General features: G+C 36.1%; 1 protein-coding gene across 6 annotated transcripts in view; it reads left to right on the plus strand.

Annotated features, from left to right (window-relative positions):
* The window catches only part of Slit2 (slit guidance ligand 2), a 338,233-nt gene that overhangs the window by 218,983 nt on the left and 96,276 nt on the right, over nucleotides 1-22,974 (plus strand). For 4 of the 6 annotated variants that reach the window (XM_021210679.2, XM_021210680.2, XM_029545132.1 and 1 more), the window contains exons 8-10: nucleotides 902-1,065; nucleotides 2,511-2,522; nucleotides 3,702-3,840. In XM_021210679.2, the coding sequence (XP_021066338.1) occupies nucleotides 902-1,065; nucleotides 2,511-2,522; nucleotides 3,702-3,840 (315 nt within the window). The remainder of the gene's footprint in view (nucleotides 1-901; nucleotides 1,066-2,510; nucleotides 2,523-3,701; nucleotides 3,841-22,974) is intronic. The other 2 variants (XM_021210687.2, XM_021210683.2) reach the window with 1 other exon arrangement.

Raw genomic sequence — 22,974 nt, forward strand, 5'->3', positions numbered from 1 at the left:
AAATTCATGATCTCGCACAGACCCTTGCAATATAAAGGAGACCTATTTAACCCTTCCCTCCCAGCACTGATGCCTTTGAATTTTACTCTTTGCTCCTGGGATCCATATCCTAACAGACAAGTACAGCTTATTCTTTTCCTAAGAGAAGGAAAGAGAGAAAAAGACAGAAACCGGGGGGGGGGGGGGGGGGGGGGGGGGGGGGGGGAGGGGAGAGACAGAGAGAGGGAGTTGGTCAAAGAGACAGAGTCAGAGTCAGAGACATAGAGAGGGAAGGAAGGAGGGAGGCGGGGCGGGGGTGGGGCAGCGAAAAAGGGAGGAAGGGAGGGAAGAAATTAGAAGAGGTATGTTTAAGACGCTGTCTTATATGGAATTATTCTATCTTATTTAAATAATAGTGCTATGCTAAAACGATTTTGTAAGCCATTGCTATAGAAACTAATAACAGTAGGACTTTGCTAATATTTGGCCTGTAAGTCTCCATTGCCTCTTTATGTCCACAGCTCTGAACATTATGTTGGGGTTACAGAATAATTTGCCTTGTGCTGTTTGTTTGGTTGGTTGGTTGGTTGGTTTGGTTGTTTGGTTGGTTGACTTGGTTTGGTTTGGTTTGGTTGTTGTTTTGTTGTTTAATTGTTTTGGTTTTAGGGGTGTTGTTGTTGTTGTCCTTTTGAATTAATATAGTCAAAATAAAATTTCACAGTCCCAGTGCTGTTGTTTGCTTATCTCAGTAAAGGAATTGACTCATGTTTGTGAACCAATTTAATTATCTGAAAAATAACTTCATAGCCGTTCCCTAAGATGTGTTTGTATTGTGTTGATTAAAAAGAAAAAATATTTTAATAACAAAATTTGAATTAACTTTCTCCTATTTTCTTGCTTTGAACTTCTTCCTCTCCTTTAGTCGACTCCACTCGAACAACCTGTACTGCGACTGTCACCTAGCCTGGCTCTCGGACTGGCTTCGCCAAAGGCCACGGGTGGGCTTGTACACTCAGTGTATGGGCCCATCCCACCTGAGGGGCCACAATGTAGCAGAGGTTCAAAAACGAGAGTTTGTCTGCAGTGGTAAGATCAGTGAGGTTACAGTATTGTTTTTACACTATTGTGTGAGGTGCGAGAAATTCAAACGTTCAAGATTCAGATTTGCTTTCCAGCGAGGCATCCTCACTCATTGCCATGGAGCCACTTTCTCACTGGGAATAACAGATTCTAGGATATGTGTACCGTGGTCAGTTAACTGGTCACTTGGATGTAAAACATTTCTATTTTCATCCCATGGTAATATAAGAAATTCCTAGATTATAGCAATACTTGTGAATTACTATTTTCATTTTTATTAATGATTATTATCTACTTTTAGACTAACTAATGAAAATGAATAGATAATCCCCAGATACTTACTCAAAAATTCAGTATGACTCAATTCTAATTATAAAATGTTGGGAAACACTTTAGAGATATATGTTTCTAATGACTGAATTGAATATATATATATATATATATATATATATATATATATATATTTCCAAAATGTACCCAAGTACCAAATGTCTCCAAGCCAAATTTATCAGTAGCTAACATTTGCTGTTTTCTGTTTGTCTAAATAGTATTAATCTAAATATTTCACATATAGCTGCCTTATTACAAGACTTTTGAAACAACTACATGAATAATATCAATTAATCTATATGTTGGAGATTAAAATATGGCAAAAATAATAAGGTTTTTGAATTTCATATGATCAAGTTAAAGGATCTCAACATATATAGTCTGTATATATATACATATATATTCATATATACACAAATATATAAACATATATGATTATATATTTATGAATATATGGCTAGAAACATAAATTTTTCGTGGTGTTGGTGATCAAACCCAGGCCCTCATTTGTCTTGGCAAGACTTCGTCCATTGTATTGCATCACCAGGTCTCACACAAAGTTTGAAATAACTATATAATTGGCCTTTCATATTTATGGATTACACAGATATTCTTCAACCAACCACAGATCAAAACATTTATAGAGTTAAGGTTCAGTACTAAAACTTCACCATCAACTTCTTGTCTTTAGTCTGTAAGGAGCACAATAGTATATAAATATATGTACATCATTTATATTCTCTGTTATAAGTAATCAAAAACTTGGCGTTATAGGGTTGACTTGTTTATGCTATATCCAAATGAAATCCCCTTTTATCTAAGATGCTTGTAAGCCGTTGACTCTGGTGTCTATGGAGGTCTTGTTCTCCTCACTCATGTTTACCAAGGGAGGGATCCCAAGCATCCAAAACAGTTAACAAGATTAAATGACTGAAGAAAATTCCGAGCTCATCCTTGAATATTTAAAGCTGTTTTCTGGTGTTTATCTGCATCTGCCGTACTTTTTAATCTAGCTTGGATTTTCCTATAATGCTATCAAATGTTCTCAGTATGTCTGATTGCTAACAGTTCTCTATTAACCGCTGTCTTTCTCTTTTTGCTTTTTCCTTGCTGCCTTCCAGATGAGGAAGAAGGCAAGTTAACTTGTGTGTGTGTGTGTGTTATGCCCCTCCCCACATTTTTTAGACTTAGAATATTGTTGTAGTTTGAGAGCTTGTGTGAAGGGATGGGTTTAGCAGCTAGCCCATTGTCTCTTCCTGGCACTTTTCTCCCTTTGGGATGGACCCTTTCCAAAAGATCCCAGAGGGTTTTCATGATTTTCTCCAGAAACCATGGATAAGCAGGTGCCTGTTTGATGCGGCCTGGCTGATGATGTTCTGGTTTTCATTAGTAAGGTCATGAAATCTGATTTCAGAATACTTTTGTTTTCAAATACTGAATAGAGAAATTACACAACTGCAGGTGACTGATTATAGCAAAAGGATCTATCAGAGGAAGCCCTTAAAAGAATCATTTGGATGAACAATTACAGAATGATATCTCACAAATTACTATAATAACTTCAAAGAAAACAGCAAGTTTGAGTCTATACAGACACCAAAGTTTTATTATGTAGTTTTCTCCTGCATTTGTTGGCATGGGATAACTTAATTTGGTCAACGGTTATGTCAACCAAGATGGAAGTCTTCGGTATCTTTTTCAGAGACAAGTAAATTATACTGCAAGCTCCATTAATCTTATCAGAAATAATTTAAATTATTTTTGAAGTAGCTACTTGTTTTGAAACTAGAATTCAGGTCTTTAATCTAAGTTTAGTTTTACTAATATTTTTCAAATTCTAAAAGTCTTACAATTTGGGGCTGGAGAGATGCCTCATATTTAAGAGCACTGACTGCTCTTCCAGAGGTCCTGAGTTTAATTCCCAGCAACCACACAGTGGCTCACAATCATATGTACTGGGATCTGATTCACTTTTGATTGTCTGAAGACAGCGGCAGTGTATGCCTATGTATAAAATAAATAATACGTTTTAAAAAGAAAAAAATCTTACAATTTTATGGCAATTTATTAAACCTCAAGAGACAAATGCACTATATCTCAAGATATAATTGCATATATTCCACAAATATTATGGATGCTTATATAATGAAGAAGTGTGAGAGAATTTGAATTGTGTCTCCTGCTTTCTTAACTGAGTACAGTCTGCATGTTTCTCTTGTCTATTGTGAAATTCAACAGAAAAATCTAACTGCCATCTTCTCTCTCTCTCTCTCTCTCTCTCTCTCTCTCTCTCTCTCTCTTTTATCCTTTAGGTCACCAGTCATTCATGGCTCCCTCCTGTAGTGTGCTGCACTGCCCCGCTGCTTGTACCTGTAGCAACAACATTGTTGACTGCCGAGGGAAAGGCCTCACTGAGATCCCCACAAATCTGCCAGAGACCATCACAGAAATGTATGTACCCCAGATTTTCTAATTCTCCTTCCTCCTCCTTAGTAATTCAACCCATGACATTCTCTCGTGAAATGTGAGTTGATAAAAGGCAACTCTGCTTAGTGGCCTTAGGCCAATGAGTTTTCTGAAGCGTGTGGATGTGGGTCCTTTCTCTGTTCTGCTAACTAATTAGTAGAAATTGTTATGAGTTATCACAAGTAGAATGAAAAGGAATACAGTTTAGGATAGTTGTTTAAAAGGCATTTAGGCTCTTTTGGACACAGTATGTGTGTGGGTTGTCCTGACTTTAGGTTCTATGGGTTTTCTGATGTTGGCGTTCTTCTACAGCAATGGAATACAGAGGTGGCCAATAGTAGTAAATAAGGCACTGCTACAAATGTACTACCTTCTCAGAAGTCAAGATTTAAATTGAAGTGTCATGTTCTTGCTTTAATCAGTAGAACACGTAATGTATAGAGTGTGCTAGACTGTAGCGAGTGTTAAGTCTATTATTTAGCTAGAAAACATTGTAAGATATGTGACACAGTTAGTACCTCTATCGAAAGCAAAATTCTCTAGACTGTTGTATACCTTCATTTCATAGGAGTGAATGTTAATGTCCTTGTGATATCTAAGTCATGGGGATAAAAGAAGTACATATAAGATGCAATTAATAATGTCAGCATCATACGAAGCCTTAAGGAAGCATAAACGAAGAAGGTTTTTCTGACTATCTAGAACAAAATGTGACTGTCTTACAAGCCAATTTCAAATAGTTTGAAATTATCATCATCTGCTTTAGATTTTTTTACCTAAGTAGGAACAATTTTCCATAAAAGCAAAAAATAAAGCTATTACTTTTTTAAAAACTGCCTTTATCCAACACGTTTGTTTAATTGCTGTAATACATTAATTACTTCAGTTTCCTTTATATGAGAATAATCTTAGTTCACAAAGACTGCCTTCACTACTTTCACGTACAGTAGGCATTCATAGTGACTTTGGAATAGTGGGCTAAGAGACATGATCTTCTTCAGAGCCTTCAGAAGCCATTGAGATTTAACACAAGCACCAAAACAATGCATGCACATACTAGTATTTATTCGTGTTTAGTTGGTGGAATATTATCTTACCCATTTCCAAGTATTTTGCTTTTTTCCTCTAAGCGACTCTTACAAGAATAATAAGATGTAATTTTGAAAGTGTCAGGTCAGATTTTGTAAGAAAGAAACAAGAGCAAATGACAGAGGTGACAGTGTGTGGGAAGCTTTAGAGACTGTAGAGTTAGACTTCAGGGTAATATTTTCATTTTGAGGCATTAAAAAAAATAGTGGTCTAAGAAATCTCCATCTATCACTGAAGCTAGGTATTATTGAAGTCCTTTGAGCTTAATTAGAGCATAGTTAATAGTCTGAAAAGAAAGCAACAATAATAATTTAATCTCTTCTAGAGTTTGTTATTACAGAAATAGGAGGAGAAACTTAGTGCAGAGACAGTGACATGAAGTCACTTACTATTTAAGAGATTGTATCAGTGTAACATAATTTTATTGACATATATTCATATATAGCTTTGGGTTTCATAAAGACAATTTCTTTCAAATATATCATGTTGTCATATACTGTGATCATATTCACCCTAGCTTCTGTGTGTGTGTATGTGTGTGTGTGTGTGTTTTATTCAGTTATTCATATGTGTTTTTATGTTTCTATAAGGAATTTTAAGACCCACAAATGGGAGAGAACATAAAACTGGTAATATTTGTTTGTCTATGTCTGGCTTATTGATTTTACATATTATTTCTGGTTACATTCATTTTCCAGAAAATGACATTATGCCCCTCTCATTTAGAGATGAATAAAATTCCATTGTGTTTGCATGCAGACCACATTTTCTTTATTCATTCATTTGCTGACAGATACCTCGGCTGATTACATAACATAGCTACTCATGCTGCGATAAATAGATCTTTTTTTACTGACATCAGTTCATGTTTTTTTTTTACACCAAAAACAGTATATTGACCAATCCAGGCACAAACTTATGTTAAGTATATGAAAACACCATAAAATTTCCAGAGATTTGTTTTCACTTTCATTAAAGACTAGTGATTTAGTATAGTGTTAATACCTATGAAATGAGGAATCAAAGGTCCATTGTTATGAGCTGAACACATACAGCTGATGGCACTACAGAGGACAGACGTGGGAAGCCAAGATAAAGTGAGTGTGTAGGTGGAGTTGGTGAATTGTGATTAGCATCTCAGGTTTTACTGGTCATTTGCAGACTCTGACTTCCTGACCAAATTCCTTCCCTCCTATGGCATCATCCTTTTGAGAACTGAGGAGGGCTGTCAGTTTGGAAATGAGATATATAGAGCTATATACACTTAGAATAATGCAATCATTTCATAAATGCTAGCTCTATCATGGAAGTAACAAAGTACAAACATAGCCCCTGAGCTAGAACTGGTGAGACGGTGGTAAATGGAAAGGGGAAATCTGAGTTAATAAAACACTGTGAACATTGACAACAAAGATGTGCAGATTATGTAGGCATGCTGGTTGGATGACATATCATAGCATAGAGAATGAAAGAAGAGATCATTGAAAAAATAGTCAACAGGAATTCATAGAGTGTCTTAATACTATAAAATCTTGGACTTTATTGGAATGCATACTGGACACAGGTGTTTTTAATGGAATCTTCCAGAATCTTAAAGTCTTGGGTCTGTATCCCAATGGGTTTGCAAAGGGAGAAGATCCCCAGGAATCTGTTACATTTGTCTTTGGGGATGTTAGAAGAACAGAAAATATTGCCTAATGATAAGAAGGGGTCATGGAAACAGACAATAGGCCATAGAGATTCTTTATTAGTAGGGATTTGTATTGTCAAGGATTTACTTGAGAAAGCAGCAGAAATTATGCCACTTTCCTGAATAGACTGTACAGAAACTTTTATTGTATCACTGCAAATAAGAAGTGACAATAGCAAAATAATTTCGACGATAATGTAATGCAGATTATATCAACATTTCAGCAGTAAAATAATTTACTTGAGTGAAAGATTTTGAAGTACCTGACTCGACAAGATCTATATTAAAGGTGAATACATCAAGTAACCAATGAGAAGGGAAGAGAGGAGAGAACCTGAGCAGAAGGCTAAGAGAGTGAAAACAAGAAGGAGCCAGCAGGCAAAACCATCTGCTCAGGCAGGTGTGGCTGCCTGGGATCCAGGTGATGGCTAGAAAAATTTTAACCCTTCCTATGAAAGGATGCGATTTTGTCAGTCGTGTTTACAAAAGACAATTATCAGTGTTATGAATGGGAATATTCAGAATTAGAAAGAAACAGAAAAATGAGTTTGTCTGAGGAGGAGCACACACACACACACACACACTTGTGTGTGTGTGTGTGTGTGTGTGTGTTTAAAAATTATTTTAAAAACCAAAAATCTGCAATAATTATTAAATTAGAATGAAACAATATTCTTGAGAAAAAATAAAAGTTGAATAAAACATGTGTAATAATAAAACAAGAATTAAAGAAGGAATATTTCACAGAGGAATAATGCGGTCATATCTGCTCATAGCAAAGAGGGACAATCAGACAGCTGCCCTAGAGGAAAAAGCTAGATGCAAAAATGTATCAAAAGTAATACTGTCGTGGGAGGCACTTTAAGTGGTTTACTCTATGTAATCCTTTTTATTTTTCATTTTAGCACTGTGCCGCTCCCTTGCCTGCTCTATAGACTCCACATAATGGTGGAGTTTAGTAGTGTGGAAGCCATACTAAATAATACATCCCGTTGGGTTTGCCTACATTGAAGACATGGTTTGTCATAGCATAGTACAATAAGTTAAATTTATAAGTAGGAATAAAGGCATTTGTCAGGGTCTAGGTGAATTTTAGTTCTCAGCTTATTGCATTGTTATTCAGTGAGAGCAGAACACTTTCAGAGGTACAATGTAGTAGCTTAGTGACTCATTTTTATCTTTCGAAAATAAAAAAAAATCATTAAGCAATAAAATGTAGAAATAGTGCCAAATAAAACACTGCTTTTAATTTTTAGAGATTACCGAAAACTGAAGAAACCTCTCATCGGTCAAATATTTCAAATCCAGGTTTATTATGAGTTATCTGTGCAATACCTTTATTTCAGATTGAGATATTTCAATAATGTAATACATGTTTATTATAATAGGCTCATAATTGTAATAAACAGAGAGTATCTATGCTCCCTGTAAAAGTGAGAAACCTCCCTGTAATCTAGGTTACTAAGTATTCTCTTTGTTCAGCCTTTATTTTATTTTATTTCATTTTTGCAAATACTAATCCATACTTTGATGTTTTACACAACGTTTATATGTGAAGATATAAAAGAAGATACTCTTATTAAGTCAAAGTAACAAATCATTTGGAAAAGAAAAAGTAGTAATAGATTAACACCTGTTTAAACTCTTCAGTGCAGAATGCTTGTACATGTGACATATAATTTGATTTTTTCATTGACTCATGATAATTTTCATTAAATTAAATAAAAAAGAAACACTACTTTAGGGCCGTGTATAGATAAACCTCCGGGCCTGGGGCGGGGTGGGGGGGAGCACTCTTCTCAGGAAACCTGATCACACAATGATTTAAGATAGCAAATGATCTCTGCCTCCATTTATGGGCCAGGAATATGTTTTGACTCTACCTATTGATCAAATTTTAATTCATGAGGTTTTTTTTCTTTTTAATTGTCATTAGATCATTGGGACTTTTGAGTTTCAAACAACATGTTTTAATCACATTCACCTCCCTCCCATAACTCTTCTCAGATCTAACCACCACTTTCCACCCACCAAACTTGTGTCTTTATTTTTTTTTTAAACCATCAAGACCAATCTGTCTTATAAAAGTTCTTGGATATGCCGTCTTCTACTGAACAATGGGCAACTTATTAGGGACTACAGACTTAAAGAAAACAGTCTTTCCCCTTCTCGGCAACTAAGAGCTTCCAGTCACTCTGGCATTAAGACTAACACTAACAAATGGAGACCCATGGAACTAAAATATTTTTATACAGTAGAAAATATCTTTCCTTAAGTAAAGAGGAAGAATGGGAAAAAACCTTTACCATCTGTATGTATTTCTAGATTTTAAACATCTTCCTCTAAGAATGAGTTATATGAAGACAAGAACAAGTTTTATTCACACCACCAAAGAGTAGCCAGTAACAAATCTAATGCTATGGCACACTAAGGCACTTGATACGGAGTTGGTAAATAGCTATAGGAAGTGAATCTGTACACTATCCAGAAATCAATACAGTACTTATTACTGAGTTATCTATGAGAGAACTTTTTTTTTACCATGACGAATAAATAGAACTCTAAGGTGGAGTCAACCTTTCCTTCTTTGACAAGATTTCTTATAGGCATAAAATCCATAAAAACTTAAATAAATAAATTTAATTTAATAAAAAGTTTAATAGCATAAGCTAAAATAGACTAGACAGCTGGAAGAATTCACCTGTGAAATTTCCTTTTTCCATTTACTGCTTTGAAGTCCTCTCTGTTATAGCTCCTTTTCTTGCATTCTTTGATGACAAACCCAGTATGTTGTAATTACTCTTCTTGAGAGATGGGTGAATTCACCACCTTAAAGATGATGCATGGACACCTTTCTTTGAAGTCATATTTCTTCTCTAATGCAGGGCATAGACATTTAATCTCTTAGACTGTCAATTTAATTTTGTGAGATTAAAAAAAAATGAAAAAAAAATAAGAAAAGTAAGGACTCTTACTAGAAAAATTTAACCATGAAACAGCACACATAGATTTAATTTTAAACTTACTTAAGTGTAAAGCTCACTGTCAGTTCTTATAAAGCTCTGAGAGAGAGATAGGCACAGCTTTGGCTTGTTAAGATATTGGCAAAACGAAAACTGGACAGCCAGGAAGAAAAAATGGCAAATGCTGAGAAAAAAAAAAAATGACAACGAAGGTAATAGAAACTTCCAGATACAGAGGTCATAGAAAGCAGGGGGCTGGAGCGTTTTTTAGATGGAAATAGAGAGAATGAAGCCTCTTTCATGTTAGTTTGTGTCCATAAACTCTGCTAATGTCATCTTTTATCATTCAATTTCATTTGCTTTGTAACGTGTTTTATTGTAGACAAGGCTCACTCTCTTGTTCAGGATGTCCTCAAACATTTACTCCTCCTGCCTCTCCTTCCGAGTAACTGGGATTATATATACATACACATATATACATATGGAGAAAGAGAGAGATTCTTATCTCATTCAATACATCTGAACCACAGTTTCCCCTCCCCCCCACTCCCTCCCCTCCTCCTAATCCCCCAGAAGCTCACCACTGCCCCAGATCCAATACCCCCTACATTTTCTTTTCAGAGAAAAGGAGGTCTCCAAGAGATGAAAGCCAAGCAGGACAAAACCAGATCCAATAAGGCAAGGCAGAAGGCCTCTTATTGAGGTGAACAAGGCACACCAGTAGGAGGAAAAGTCTCAAGATCAGGCAAAAGAGTCAGAGATACACCAATTCCTGTTGTTGGGAGCAACAAAAATATCAAGCTAACAGCCATAGCATATACGCAGAGGATCTGGTGCAGAGTCATGAGGGCCCTGTGCTTGTCACTTCCCTGTGAGCCCATGTGAACCCCGCTTAGTCGATTCAGTGGGCTGTGTTCTCCTTTTGCCATCCATCCTCTCTGACTCTTGCAGTCTTTCCTCCCTAGCTTCTGTTGGGTTCCCAGTCTTGGGAAGGACCCAGTAGAGACCTTCAATTTAAACTCTCTCTGAATAATGTCTGTTGATGGGTCTTTGCACCCACGGCCATCTGCTGCTGGATGAAGGTTCTCTAATAAAAACTGGACAAGCAGCAATTTATGAGTATAGCAGAATTTCATTGGGAACCCTTTCACTGATGTCTGTTTGTTTGTTTGTTTGTTTGTTTGTTTGTTTCAACAGTCATGTTTGGCTCTACTCTAGGTTTCTAGAGTATCCAAATCTGGTTTCTGGCCATTCACACAGTGACTGGTATGGGAATCACTCTTATTAGGTGGGCCTCAAGCTAAAAGAGGCATTGGTTGGCCACACCCACCAGTTCTATGCACATCTTACAGGCAGGGCTGATTGTCAAAGTTTTTGTGGCTGGGTTGGTATCTCAGTTCCTCTTTCCATAGCCTGCAGAGCATCATCTCATGCTAAGGAGACTAGAAGGTAGGGTGAAGGGTCCTAGACAGTACCAGTTCTACTTGTCTGTGTTCAAGAGCTGAGTAGACTTTATCCTCGACAATATGTCCCTGCCATCAATTTTTCAAGAGTGACTTTCTCTCTTAGCATCAGTCTGGTTTGTTTAGGGATCTCTAGAGGAGTTCCCCAGCCAACAACGCAGATGATATAACGCCAGGTCCACCACGGGAAGCCTTGTCTGACTACAAAAGATGGTCAGTTCAGACACTCTGTTCTCCACTAGTAGGAGTCCTCAATGGGGTCATGCTCATAGATTCCAGAAAATTTCCATACCATTCCCTAGACTAGCCCCTCAATGCCCCCTCAATTCCAGCAGTCTCTCCTGTCACTCTATCCCTCCATCCTCCCAACCTCTGCCTGGTCCCACTTGCTCCTCTCCTTCTCCATTTCACCCGAAGAATCTATCCTACCTCCTCTTTCTCAGGGAGTCGCATTCTCCCCTCTCCCCACGTTGATATATCCTCTGGTCCTATGGATTTTACCTTAGTTTTCATTCATTTAATAGCTAATATCAAGTTATAAGTGAATACAAACCATATGTATCTTTTTGGGTCTGGATGATTTTCTCTAGTTCTATCCATTTGTCTGCGAATTTCATGACATCATTTTTTTAACAGTTAAGTAATATGCCATTGTGTAAATGGACCACATTTTTTTTTTATCCATTCTTCAGGTGAGGGGCATCTAGACGGTGTCCAGTTTATGGCTATTATTAATAAAGTGCAATGGACACAGATGAGCAAGTGATTTTGTAGGATGTAGTGCCAGGATTAGTATGGCTCTCCACATAGGCCAATTCACAAATTTCTGAGGAACCACCATACTGATTTTCATAGTGGCTGTACAAGTTCTCACTCCCAGAGGAGGAATGTACTCCTTGTTCCAGGTCTTTACCAGTGTGTGCAGTTATCTTTCTTATAGGCGCAAACCATTGTCTGTTGCTTTGTCTCCTTTGTGACATATTCTCCTCTCACCTGAACTTTATGTGTACTAGCACCAAACAGTTTTGTTTATTATAACAGATGACAAGCTATCCCATTAGCAAGCCTGATAATAAAGGAGTCATCTCTCTCTGTCCTGCCATTACTTTCTCAATATTTAGCTCAATGGTAAGGACAAGAAGAGGGACCATATTGGAGCTGCCAACCCTACCTGGGGAATCATGGTTTGGGCACGCAATGTGGAAAGCTTCCTAGATACCATTTTTATAGCAAAAGTAATGACAATATAGAGCAATGAAGAGAGGATTATAGTACAGAAAGACAATTTTAGAAGATGAAATCCACAGTTAAAGAAAGCCTGTTGCTGGTGTAGAGTCTTCTTGGAACTTGGCTGCTTTGAGCTCTCCTGTTTATTTTCAATGAAGGTCAAAGCCTCAGGCAAGTTGATGTAGGATTCTGTTTATGGAAGATTATTAATACCAAATTTATTCTTGGCATATCCCAGCTAAGAAGTAACTTCTTAGCATTTTGAGGTATTCTTCTTTTCAATCCAATATGAACTTTTTAATCCACAGCTACTGTGGAATAAAAGTTCATTCTCTTCGGTTCTGTTACAAATGTTGGTGTCCCGTCTAGTGTTTTCAAGTCATTCTACAGATGATCTAGACAATTTAGAAGATGCTTTGTGAGAAAATGGGTTGTAATGAGTTAGCTTTTCCAGGCTGGGACGGGTCTTCTGAATGTGGCTTCGAGGTTTCCAGTAATGGACTGCAGCTGGGATAAAATACATTTCTGGACATGCTGGCGAGCTGGGTGAAACGTAAAGGAATTGCACTTGGTGGTCAGTCAGTACTGCTCTCCTTAGTCCAGAAGAAGAGAAGGCTCTTGCACTTGAGGATAAGTAAGGTCATTGTACTTCTCCTGGATTCTTTCACACATGAAGAAATGAAAGGAGACATACTATGGAATGTGAATACTTGTCTATAGTCTGTAATTGCTTGTTTCTCCATCTCTGTTCAGAAACTTCTCTAATGACCAAGTGGTTTGTCCTTTTCAATGCCGTTTATATATTTGCATCATCCAATATTTTTATTTATTTAATTGCATTCAATAGTACTCACTTAATATTGAGACAAGTTACTTAATTCTTTTAATATTTTACATGAAGCATTAAAAAATGTGAAATTTGTTCAACTTGTGTGTAGTTCATTCTGCATTAAATGATTTTTAAATATTACAACGTGAGCTTTGTTGCTTATGATTATAATCTTAGCAATAGTCTGAGAAAAGAACTGTCCCATGAGTTTGACTCCACCTTGAACTATAGTAAGTTAAAGTCCAGATTAAGATAGATTAAGGCTCTCTCAAAATAAATAAATAATTAAAAAATATAGAAATATTCAAGAAATCCAGGATAAAGTTTATTTAGATATTACTTAATAATATCTCAATTGCTTATCTATCACCTTTATAATTAGTTTATTTTTTTCTAATTATGACTTTTAAAATATATCTTAAAAATAAATAAAATAGGTAATATTAAATTTCTTGTGAAATAGACAGAATAATTTATATTTATGCTTTAGAGAGTATGGAGAAAAAAGTAATGAAGACAAATGATGCCACATTTAATGTAATTTGTCAGGAAGTGAATGAATAGAATACAATTTCACTTGTTATTCATTTAATAAAAGATTTACTTTTATTTAGGTCTATTTCTGTATCTTTCTGAGTGCATACTACATGAACATAGGCCACCATGGAGTGCACCAAAGCCCTTATGTAGTTACAGGTGGTTTGTACTGCCTAATGTGGGCATCAGGAACCAAACTCTGGTCCCCTGACAGAGCACAAACTCTACTTATTTGCTAAACGATCTCCAAATCCACTTTCCCTTAATTTTAAATAACTTCATAATTTGAAAGAGAACTTATTTTCACTATGGTGTTAATTTTCAGGTGCTTGGAAAAAATATTATAGAATTAAAGAATAAGGTTACTTTATTTTAGTTCATAATATTAACAAACCACTTTGTGGAAACAAGAGACATAGGCTTTGAATATGTTTATTATCATCTCTACACACAAGATCAACTAGTCTGTATCATGTTTTGGCTCTAAATTTTATATTATAATTTTATATTCTTTGAGTGAGCCAATAGAGAAGCAGCACTAATGCCTATGCTATGTATATATAATACAACACATTTAAAAGTCATTTTCATTAAGAGTTAACACAATATTACTAATTACAAAAGAATATGAGGCATAATACTTTAAGCAGGAAGGTTTTTGTAACATTTCTTTATAAATTAAAAGACTTTCTAAAATTATAAGACCATCAAAAGAGGCCTTAGAGAAATAAGCACAGAGATGAATGTGATAACAAAAAAAACCCCAGGAAGTTAACAGATTCCCTTTAAAAAGTCCCAAAAGTCCCTGAGAAGAACTAATATAAAAGAAAGCTGTGCATGAACTAGAATCTTCCTATATGTACTCAGTGAGAATAAAAGATAACCACTCTGCATAGACATTAAAGTTGAAGGGACACACTGCCTGCCTTCAGGAAACTTACACTATAGATAGCAAAGCTCTATACATAATAATAGAAAGCCTCACGAGAGTCATAAGTCCATCCTTAGAATATGGGAGCAGAGCACCTGATTCTGCCAGGGAGAATCACGTCTTTTTCCTGTGTGAAAATGTGCTTTTCTGTAGAGAAAATAGGGACTTTTTTAAATACAAAAACAAAATCATGTAATGACACCGGGAAGGTGAGAAACCTATGTTTTGCAAGGAGCTGAAAGTTTTCAGTTGCCAAAAAATACCACAGAAGCTAAATCTTAAGGAATAGCTGGATCAAAACAGAATCACATTGGAGAATTATTTAGGCACAGGGATAGCAATATAGATTTGTTTATTATAAAAAATAAACCTAATGTTCAAGGAATAAAGAAAAGAGCTGAAAGGCACCTTTGAGACAGACCCCTAAAGAATGATAAAGGCAAGTCTGGATGCCCGGGCTGATGGGAAGTTATCCCAATGAGTCATTCTACCACAAATGTGATTGATTTCCTTAATCTGTTAACATCCCAAAAAATATGTAATAGAATCTGATATGAAAATAAGAATATCTGAGACAGGAAGTATCGTTCATTCTCAGATAGAGAAAAGCTGATACTTCAAAAACAATTACATCAAGAGTTTATGGTTAATTAGCTGCAGGGGTAAGTGTTAGGAATTTAGACAGTCCAAATACTCATAGTGATCACAGTATAAGTAAACTTCATAAAAGCCAAATGGTGTTTGAGAAGATCTCATTGCATGGGTAGAGGAGAGCAGAAGCCACAACTTACTGTAGAGTAACTGGTGAGGAAAATCATTTAAACAGTTATTTACAACTGTAAATAATTAGTCAATTGGAGATATAATTCAAGTCTTGATTGATGGTAATTATCCACAAGACTCCAGTTATTATTTCAAAACAAAACAACAGACTTTCTCTCTCTCTCTCTCTCTCTCTCTCTCTCTCTCTCTCTCTCTCTCTCTCTCTTTTTCATTCTCTCAATCCTAGGAACCTTCATGGAGAAAAGAGAGAAACACACACACACATAGTCTTTCTCTCTCTCTCTCTCTCTCTCTCTCTCTCTCTCTCACANCTCTCTCTCTCTCTCTCTCTCTCTCTCTCTCTCTCTCTCTCTCTCTCTCTCTTTTTGTATTCATGAAATTGTAGATAGGCTGATGGATAGATGGAGGGATGGATGGAGGGATGCATGGATGGAGGGATGGATGGTAGGAAGGTTGATAGATAGATAGATGATAGATAGATAGATAGATAGATAGATAGATAGATAGATTATAGAAGATTGATAGAGATAAAAATTACATATAGATAAAAACTGTGAATTTCAATTTGTCGGTCTAAATACAACCTTATTTGGAAACAATGTGACAGAGTCTCATTTCCTCATATTTCTATGGGGTTCAACTGCATATTGCATGAAATTTTGCATTTGGATATGTGTCTACATGAATAAATGCAAGCAACTGTTAACATTCATTCAGGAGTATGCTGAATAGACACAGATACACATGTTCATGTTCACACAATGTTGTTTGGATTTAGGTCAAGAGACCAAATATATGAATAATTTCCCTATTATGGAAATACAGTTGAGTGTTTGTCTGGAAGGTATACTAAAATGTTATCAGAAAAAAATAAAATAAAAGGAGATTAATAAAACAGATAGTTCTCAGGAACAACCCATATCAAGATAGAAGTGACTGATAATCAATTAGTATGGGCACAGCCCTAAGGTAAATGTGTTAGCTATATGCAAAATACAGACGTTGAGAGGCCTATAGTAACTCAACTGTGGGGACATTTATTAAACTAGCAAAGTTCCAGCAACAAAACTTATGAGAAAGAAATAATACTTTAGTCTAAATATGCTTGGTTGGTTTTAGAAGGTACACGTAGAGGACGTCAACAGTGTAAATCCGGGGCTAGAATTTAAATGTAACATTCCAGAAATATAAAGTACTGACTGTAAAATGACCACGCAATAGACAAGAAGCTCCCCAGTGTAAAGAGAACCTAGGCTCTGCCCTCAGATGCTAGTGTTTACTGTGTGGAGACCTCCCTGCCTGCACAGAGCAATTTAACTTTCTCAACATAGAGAGGCATCGAGCCTTCCCTCCCTTCGCCCATTAAATCCATGCTCCACTCTCTGGCAGCTGTTTTTGGCATCTATGTTAAAAGCAGATGGAGAAAATGCAAAGACATGTCAGTTTTATCGGTATGTAAAATCAGCATCTGGGCTGTATATTACAGGCTCAGTCAATCCAAATTGACATCTTACTTAGTATCATAAAAACCTTTTGTACTTTCCAAAATAAAGCAAAAGCTAAACATTACTAAGTACGATTACAGACCTTACAACTAGCTTGTTTTTGAATCTTGGTGTGAATTGTATACCTATGTTTACTACAGTTACAGAAATATCTGAATAACCACTAACTGTTTTGCTAATTTATTTCTAAACATTATTTACCACCACATATTAATTTCACTCTAGAGATCCTTCCAGGCAAAAGATTTATTGTTTTAAATAATGCATATCTATCATCAGGGCACCTGCAGATATTATGTATATATGTCATATTTTTATTCATCTACCTCTGTACGAGAAAACACAATATACTTTCTTTATTTATACCGTAGTACTTACCAAGGTACTGTGATGAGTTCTCTTTCATCACTTTCAAAACTTGAAACTAAAACTCAGAAGGAAGATGGCTACTTTAAGGCCCCTAAACCTAAGGATGGTGCATTCAATTTTTTTCCAGTCTGTGTAAGATTCATGCTTTTAGTCAACAAAAGACAAGTATTTTAAAAGGCTTGTACTTTTATATATCAAACCACATAAAGACCTATTCTAGAGGCCTTCTTAATATTTACATGTGCATGGTATTTTGTGTTGTTTTTAAAGATAATTCGACTTGGAGAAAACATTGAGAGAAATGGGTCAGAAATAAGTGTTAAAGTAGACTAGTTTGTTCAGTATCTCATATGCATAGTTTGGCAATTTCTTTAACAGCCAATTTTGTAAAATTTATGTGTAACATCTACCCCATCATAATCACTGTAGAGTGTTTTATGTCTCAAAGTAGCAGGTCATCATGTGAGACCGTGGTATTTCTATGTTCAGTGCTTAGCCTAGACACAATTCCCATACCTTATGGTCTCCAGCTTCTTGGGACAGTCTTCTTGTTTCTTATGTCTCTCAAAGAGCCTGAAGTTCCCATGATTGGTTGCTGTTAAGGAGCACAGAAGGGCTGAGATTTATAGCATAAAACAGAAAGAGTAAAAAATGCAGGGGTAGGTCAAGTGAGAGGAGAAAAGTATTTATTGGTTCAATCTCCTTGTGAGGATTTGGGACTCATATCCATTCAATACAGTTAAATATCTTATCTCACTGAACAAATAGCTAAAATATTCTTCTAATTTTAGGGAAGGGGTAATAATAATATTGTGAATCACATATATTAGTTAGAATAATACAGTATAATGTATATAGAGAGAAAATAAAATATTACATTTATATTTGTATGAAATCTAGTTGTAAAATGTTGTGGGTTTGCTCACATAAATCCTGTGGATTAAATTGGTCCTGGCATAGTTTACATGAAAGGACTCATCCTTGCATTATTAGGGCATAGAATTTTTCCCTATTCACTTCGTTAAGTCTGTTTTTATTTTCTAAAGAAAAAAAAAAAAAAAGATGAAGCATATTCTCTCAAGGGTTGACATTTGGAAGACTCTTAATTATGGTGTGTTTTATCCTAATCATGCAAATATGTCTTATCCATTACACTATCTGTTTCCATAATCTTGAAATGGTTTTAATTAGATTCTTCATGGAACAATGGACTCAAATGTGCACGCTTTGAAATTCAGCAGATTCTATGCTAATATAATAAGCAGAGAACAGAAGCTAATGGAACTAAGAGATGTAAATATAGTTTGCCATTTTTTAAAACCTGGAAATGCTGATATTTTTCTTTCTCGTATTTATGGTTTGACCAAATGTTTTTCCCTCTTTCTTATTAAGGGCACACCATTATACGAATGTTGTTTAGTTTGCCAAATATATTCTAAATTTTCTATGAAGTATAAAAACAAATAGCACTTGACTCTACAAAGTTTAATAACTCTAAGATTTTAATGTAAGTATGTAATAGTCCATGGTTTGTCCATTAAATAAGAATGAAACAAAAATGAAATGCTTTTAAGTGGTGTTTGTGCCTGCCTGTCAGTGACAGTGTGTCTGCTCATTTAAGAATTACTCTTTTTGGTTGTTTTGTGAGCCTAGCCTTTAACAGCCAAGCCATCTCTCCAATCCAGAATTACTCTTTTTGATTGACGAATGCAATCTTGTTTATCCTTAATGGACTGCTGAGACAGTGTGATTAAAAAAAGAAAGAAGAAACAATTAGCTGCAAAGCGTCAACAGCAGTTCAAGCATTTTCAAATATGCTTTTTAGCCATGTCAAAAGCAAGCAGATAAGAAAAGCCAGCAGGTCCATCATGTATGGTGTTCATTGCTCAGTGTTCTGTTATGTGAGTTTCAAGAGAATCTGCTATGAATGTGAAGTTTACACCTTGGTACACCAATATAATTGCACTTCCTTATAAAATATATTATAATTTCATCATGTATTCTCTTTGTTTTATACATTTTATAACATTAGATATTCAGCTTGTCAAACTTATATTATCACTTATACTGTGTTGTGATTGATTAGATATAATTTTTTATAAAATTTAATGTTGATTTAGCATAGTTAATCATAACTACATGTACCTGTGGACTAGAGAGATGGCTCAACAGTTAAGACCTCTTGCATTACAATCAGGAATACCTGATATCAAAACATAGAACCCATGTAGCAAGTGGGGTGTCCTGTAAATGCCCCTAACTCCAGCTCAGACAAACCCAGAACTGTCTTCTGCCCCCATGTTCATAAGTATGAACATCTACACACCCTCTGGTCCATATATTTATGCAGACAAATACACACCTCTCAATAAAATAATCTTTGAGAACAAATGTAAAAAGCATACTAAATTGCCATTGGGTCAGCTATCAATTATTATAAGTATTCTAAGTCCTTAGACTTTAAAACCATAAGTGAACATTAAACTTCCCATGAGATAACTTAAGTCCTACTAAAGAATAGAACTCCGTTTGGATAAATTGTAGGTTCAGAATACTTTCCATCACTATACAAGTTGAAAACAGCCTAATTTCTATCTATCTATAAAAATAAATCACTGAGTTGCTTTATTGAACCTTTTTCATTATTTGCAACAATTTCACACATTATAAAAAGTTATTTGAGCACATTTTTGTTCTGTTAAAGTAACTCATCAGGGCTGGAGAGAAGGCTCAGCAGTTAAGAGCGCCAACTGCTTTTCTGGAGGTCCTGACAACCAATGGTGGCTCACAATCATCTGTAACAAGATCTGATGACCTCTTCTGGAGTGTCTGAAGACAGCTACAGAATGTACTTACATATAATAAATAAGTAAATCTTTAAAAAATATTTTTTAAAAAATTTAAAAGATAATAAAATAAAATAACTCATCATCATTACATTGCTATGATCTCATGATCAACTGATATGTAAAGTTTCCTTGGCATAAACAATTTGAAATTTCTTGTAATTTGACTGTAAGAATAAGTCAGAGCAGAAAAAAAAGATGTTTACACAACCATTAAAAAATATACTGGTCAATATTACAGTAAAATAACTTAGTCTTTGCTGTATTTAAAGCCTGTGAGAAGTATTCTTTCTTTTTTTTCTTATTTTTCAAATTCCTTCTACTTTTTTTTTTTTAAGATTTATTTATTTATTATATGTAAGTACACTGTAGCTGACTTCAGACACTCCAGAAGAGGGCATCAGATCTTGTTATGGATGGTTGTGAGCCACCATATGGATTCTGGGATTTGAACTCCGGACCTTTGGAAGTGCAGTTGGTGCTCTTACCCGCTGAGCCATCTCACCAGCCCCCCATCTACATTTTTATGGTTTAGTTCATATTTGAACAACTCTCAAACTTGTTCTTATTGTGGTCAATACACAGTCACAACTGTTCAAAAAACTGAGTGCTGAGACACAGAGTAACTATATAAACCCTTTGGAGAACTCCAAAGAACAAGGAGCTACTCACTCCCTAGAAAGTCTTACTGGGGATTAGAAAAAGTAAAATGAGCCGGGCGTGGTGGCACACGCCTTCAATCCCAGCAAAATGAGTTCCAGGACAGCCAGGGCTATACAGAGAAACCCTGTCTCGAACCCCCCCCCAAAAAAAAAAAAAAAAAGAAAAAGTAAAATGAGTAAGGAATCAAAAGAAAAAAGGCGGAGGAGAGTAGTCTGAATTGGGTTATGAGGCCCGCGAGGTGCCTCACCTCAGCCATTGAACTCACACTGCTGGCCGTGAGTCTGTTCCAAGCTCCAGCGAGGGAGGCATCCGCCCCACTCGGGGCTTCTCCTGCCCAGTCTGCCCACGCGTAGAGCCCTGCTCTCCGGGAACTCACCTCCCGGCTCGGTGAGAGCCTGGTTAGGGCCGCGGGAGGCCCCAGTCTCAGACCTTCCCAGGGGCCGAAGAGTATGACGAGCACACCGCACGTGGCCCCACTGATCGAGAAGTATTATTTCTTAATAACTAGACAAATAATTCAAATACTAAATGTGTGTGTGTATGTGTGTGTGTGTGTGTTAGCAGGTAGTTGATATCACATACTGTCCTAAGTTACTCCCCACGTGTTTGTTTAATATTTACCTTAATTTTACTTGTGTGCATGTGAGGGAGGTATTTGCAGGTGTTAGTACATGCACGCACAGAGTCCAGAAGAAGACATTTGATCCCCTGGACCTGGAGTGATAAACAGTTGTGAGTCCCCTCACATATATACTGGCATATCAACATAGGTCTTCTGCCAGTGTCAGTATACAATCTTCATGACTCAGACATCTCCCTAGTCCCTAGCCAACTTCTTATCTTTGGAAACACAATTTATCAAATTCAAGGCTCAACTAAATTGGCTGGCCAGTATGAACCTGGGTATCTGCCCATCTCTCTCTTCGCTCCAGCCTTGGGGTTGCAGACCTGTGTTACCACACCCCACTGCTTACACAACTACACAACTGCTAGAAATCAGAACTCAGGTCCTCAGGTTTGCACTGTGGAAAACTTCACCCCGAGCCTTCTCTCCTGTCTTATATCCATATTTATTAATATGGATGGTTTCCTGTCTTCTGAGAAAAATCCATTCTTTAGAACACAACAACTTGATAAGGAGAATACCTGCATATGCAAATACAAAATTATATATGCGTGTGTATGCATATTTCATATATACATATGAGAAAACAGGTTTGCACATGTATATATGCATATGAACATATGACACACATATATGTTCTATGAGTAAAATATATATGTATATATTTTTAAATCAAGACAGGAAAATATTATTTATTCCAGGCAATTTAATGTAGGAATTTAATATGGGAGAATTTCCTGAAATGTGTAGGAAGGTAATACAGAGTAAAAGTTTCTACTTAGCTACAAGTCTACAAAGGCTAAAGAAGTTAAAATAATAAAAAAAAATAAGGAGGTGCCACCTCTAGCCAGAGCTGAAGGTACAGTGCCAATGAGGTGGCTTCTGGAGCTATTCCCAAAAACAGGACAAATACACTCTGGAGTTTCTTCTCGATGCTTCAGTCCTTCACCAGCAACTCTCAATGTCTAAACCCTAACCCAGTGGTAGTTGACATCAGTTCTCAAGAATCCAAAGCTACAAAGGCAGGCTCTTAGGTTCTGAGAGGGAAAGACCAAAGGTGAGAAAGAGAATCATATTGATGAACAAAAGCATTTACCTAATGACTTGGTGAAACCTCCTCCTTTGGGCGTTTAGTGGCTGGGTGTGTGTCTCATATTTTTCAAATAGCAGAAGTGCCCAAGAGGTAAATTTCCTTTGATTTTTATCATATTATAAAAACATTCCACCTAGGTTTAGCTGCATTTTTCTGGCAAGATTTTTATTGTAGTAGTCATATATCAAGTTAGCAGCTATTCATTGTTTACTGAAGAGATCTCATGTATCGATTTAGAATTTAGGATTTTGCCTCATACGTAGCTCCAAAATTAATTTTGTGAGCATTCCAATCTTTTTCAACTGATGGTGTGTACTTCCTTTAGAGGTTTATAAATTCAATATAGGACATTAACTTCATTTTGAACTGATAGTGACTGTTAAAATATATTTACATCTAAATCCAGTGCCTCTGTATATATTCTTTACTTATGGTTTATTAAAATACACACCCCCTTTTCTACAAATGCTTCCTACTCTATGTAATCTTGTAACCCAACCCATGAC

Source organism: Mus pahari, chromosome 13, assembly GCF_900095145.1.
Source record: "Mus pahari chromosome 13, PAHARI_EIJ_v1.1, whole genome shotgun sequence".
NCBI classification, from domain to species: domain Eukaryota; kingdom Metazoa; phylum Chordata; class Mammalia; order Rodentia; family Muridae; genus Mus; species Mus pahari.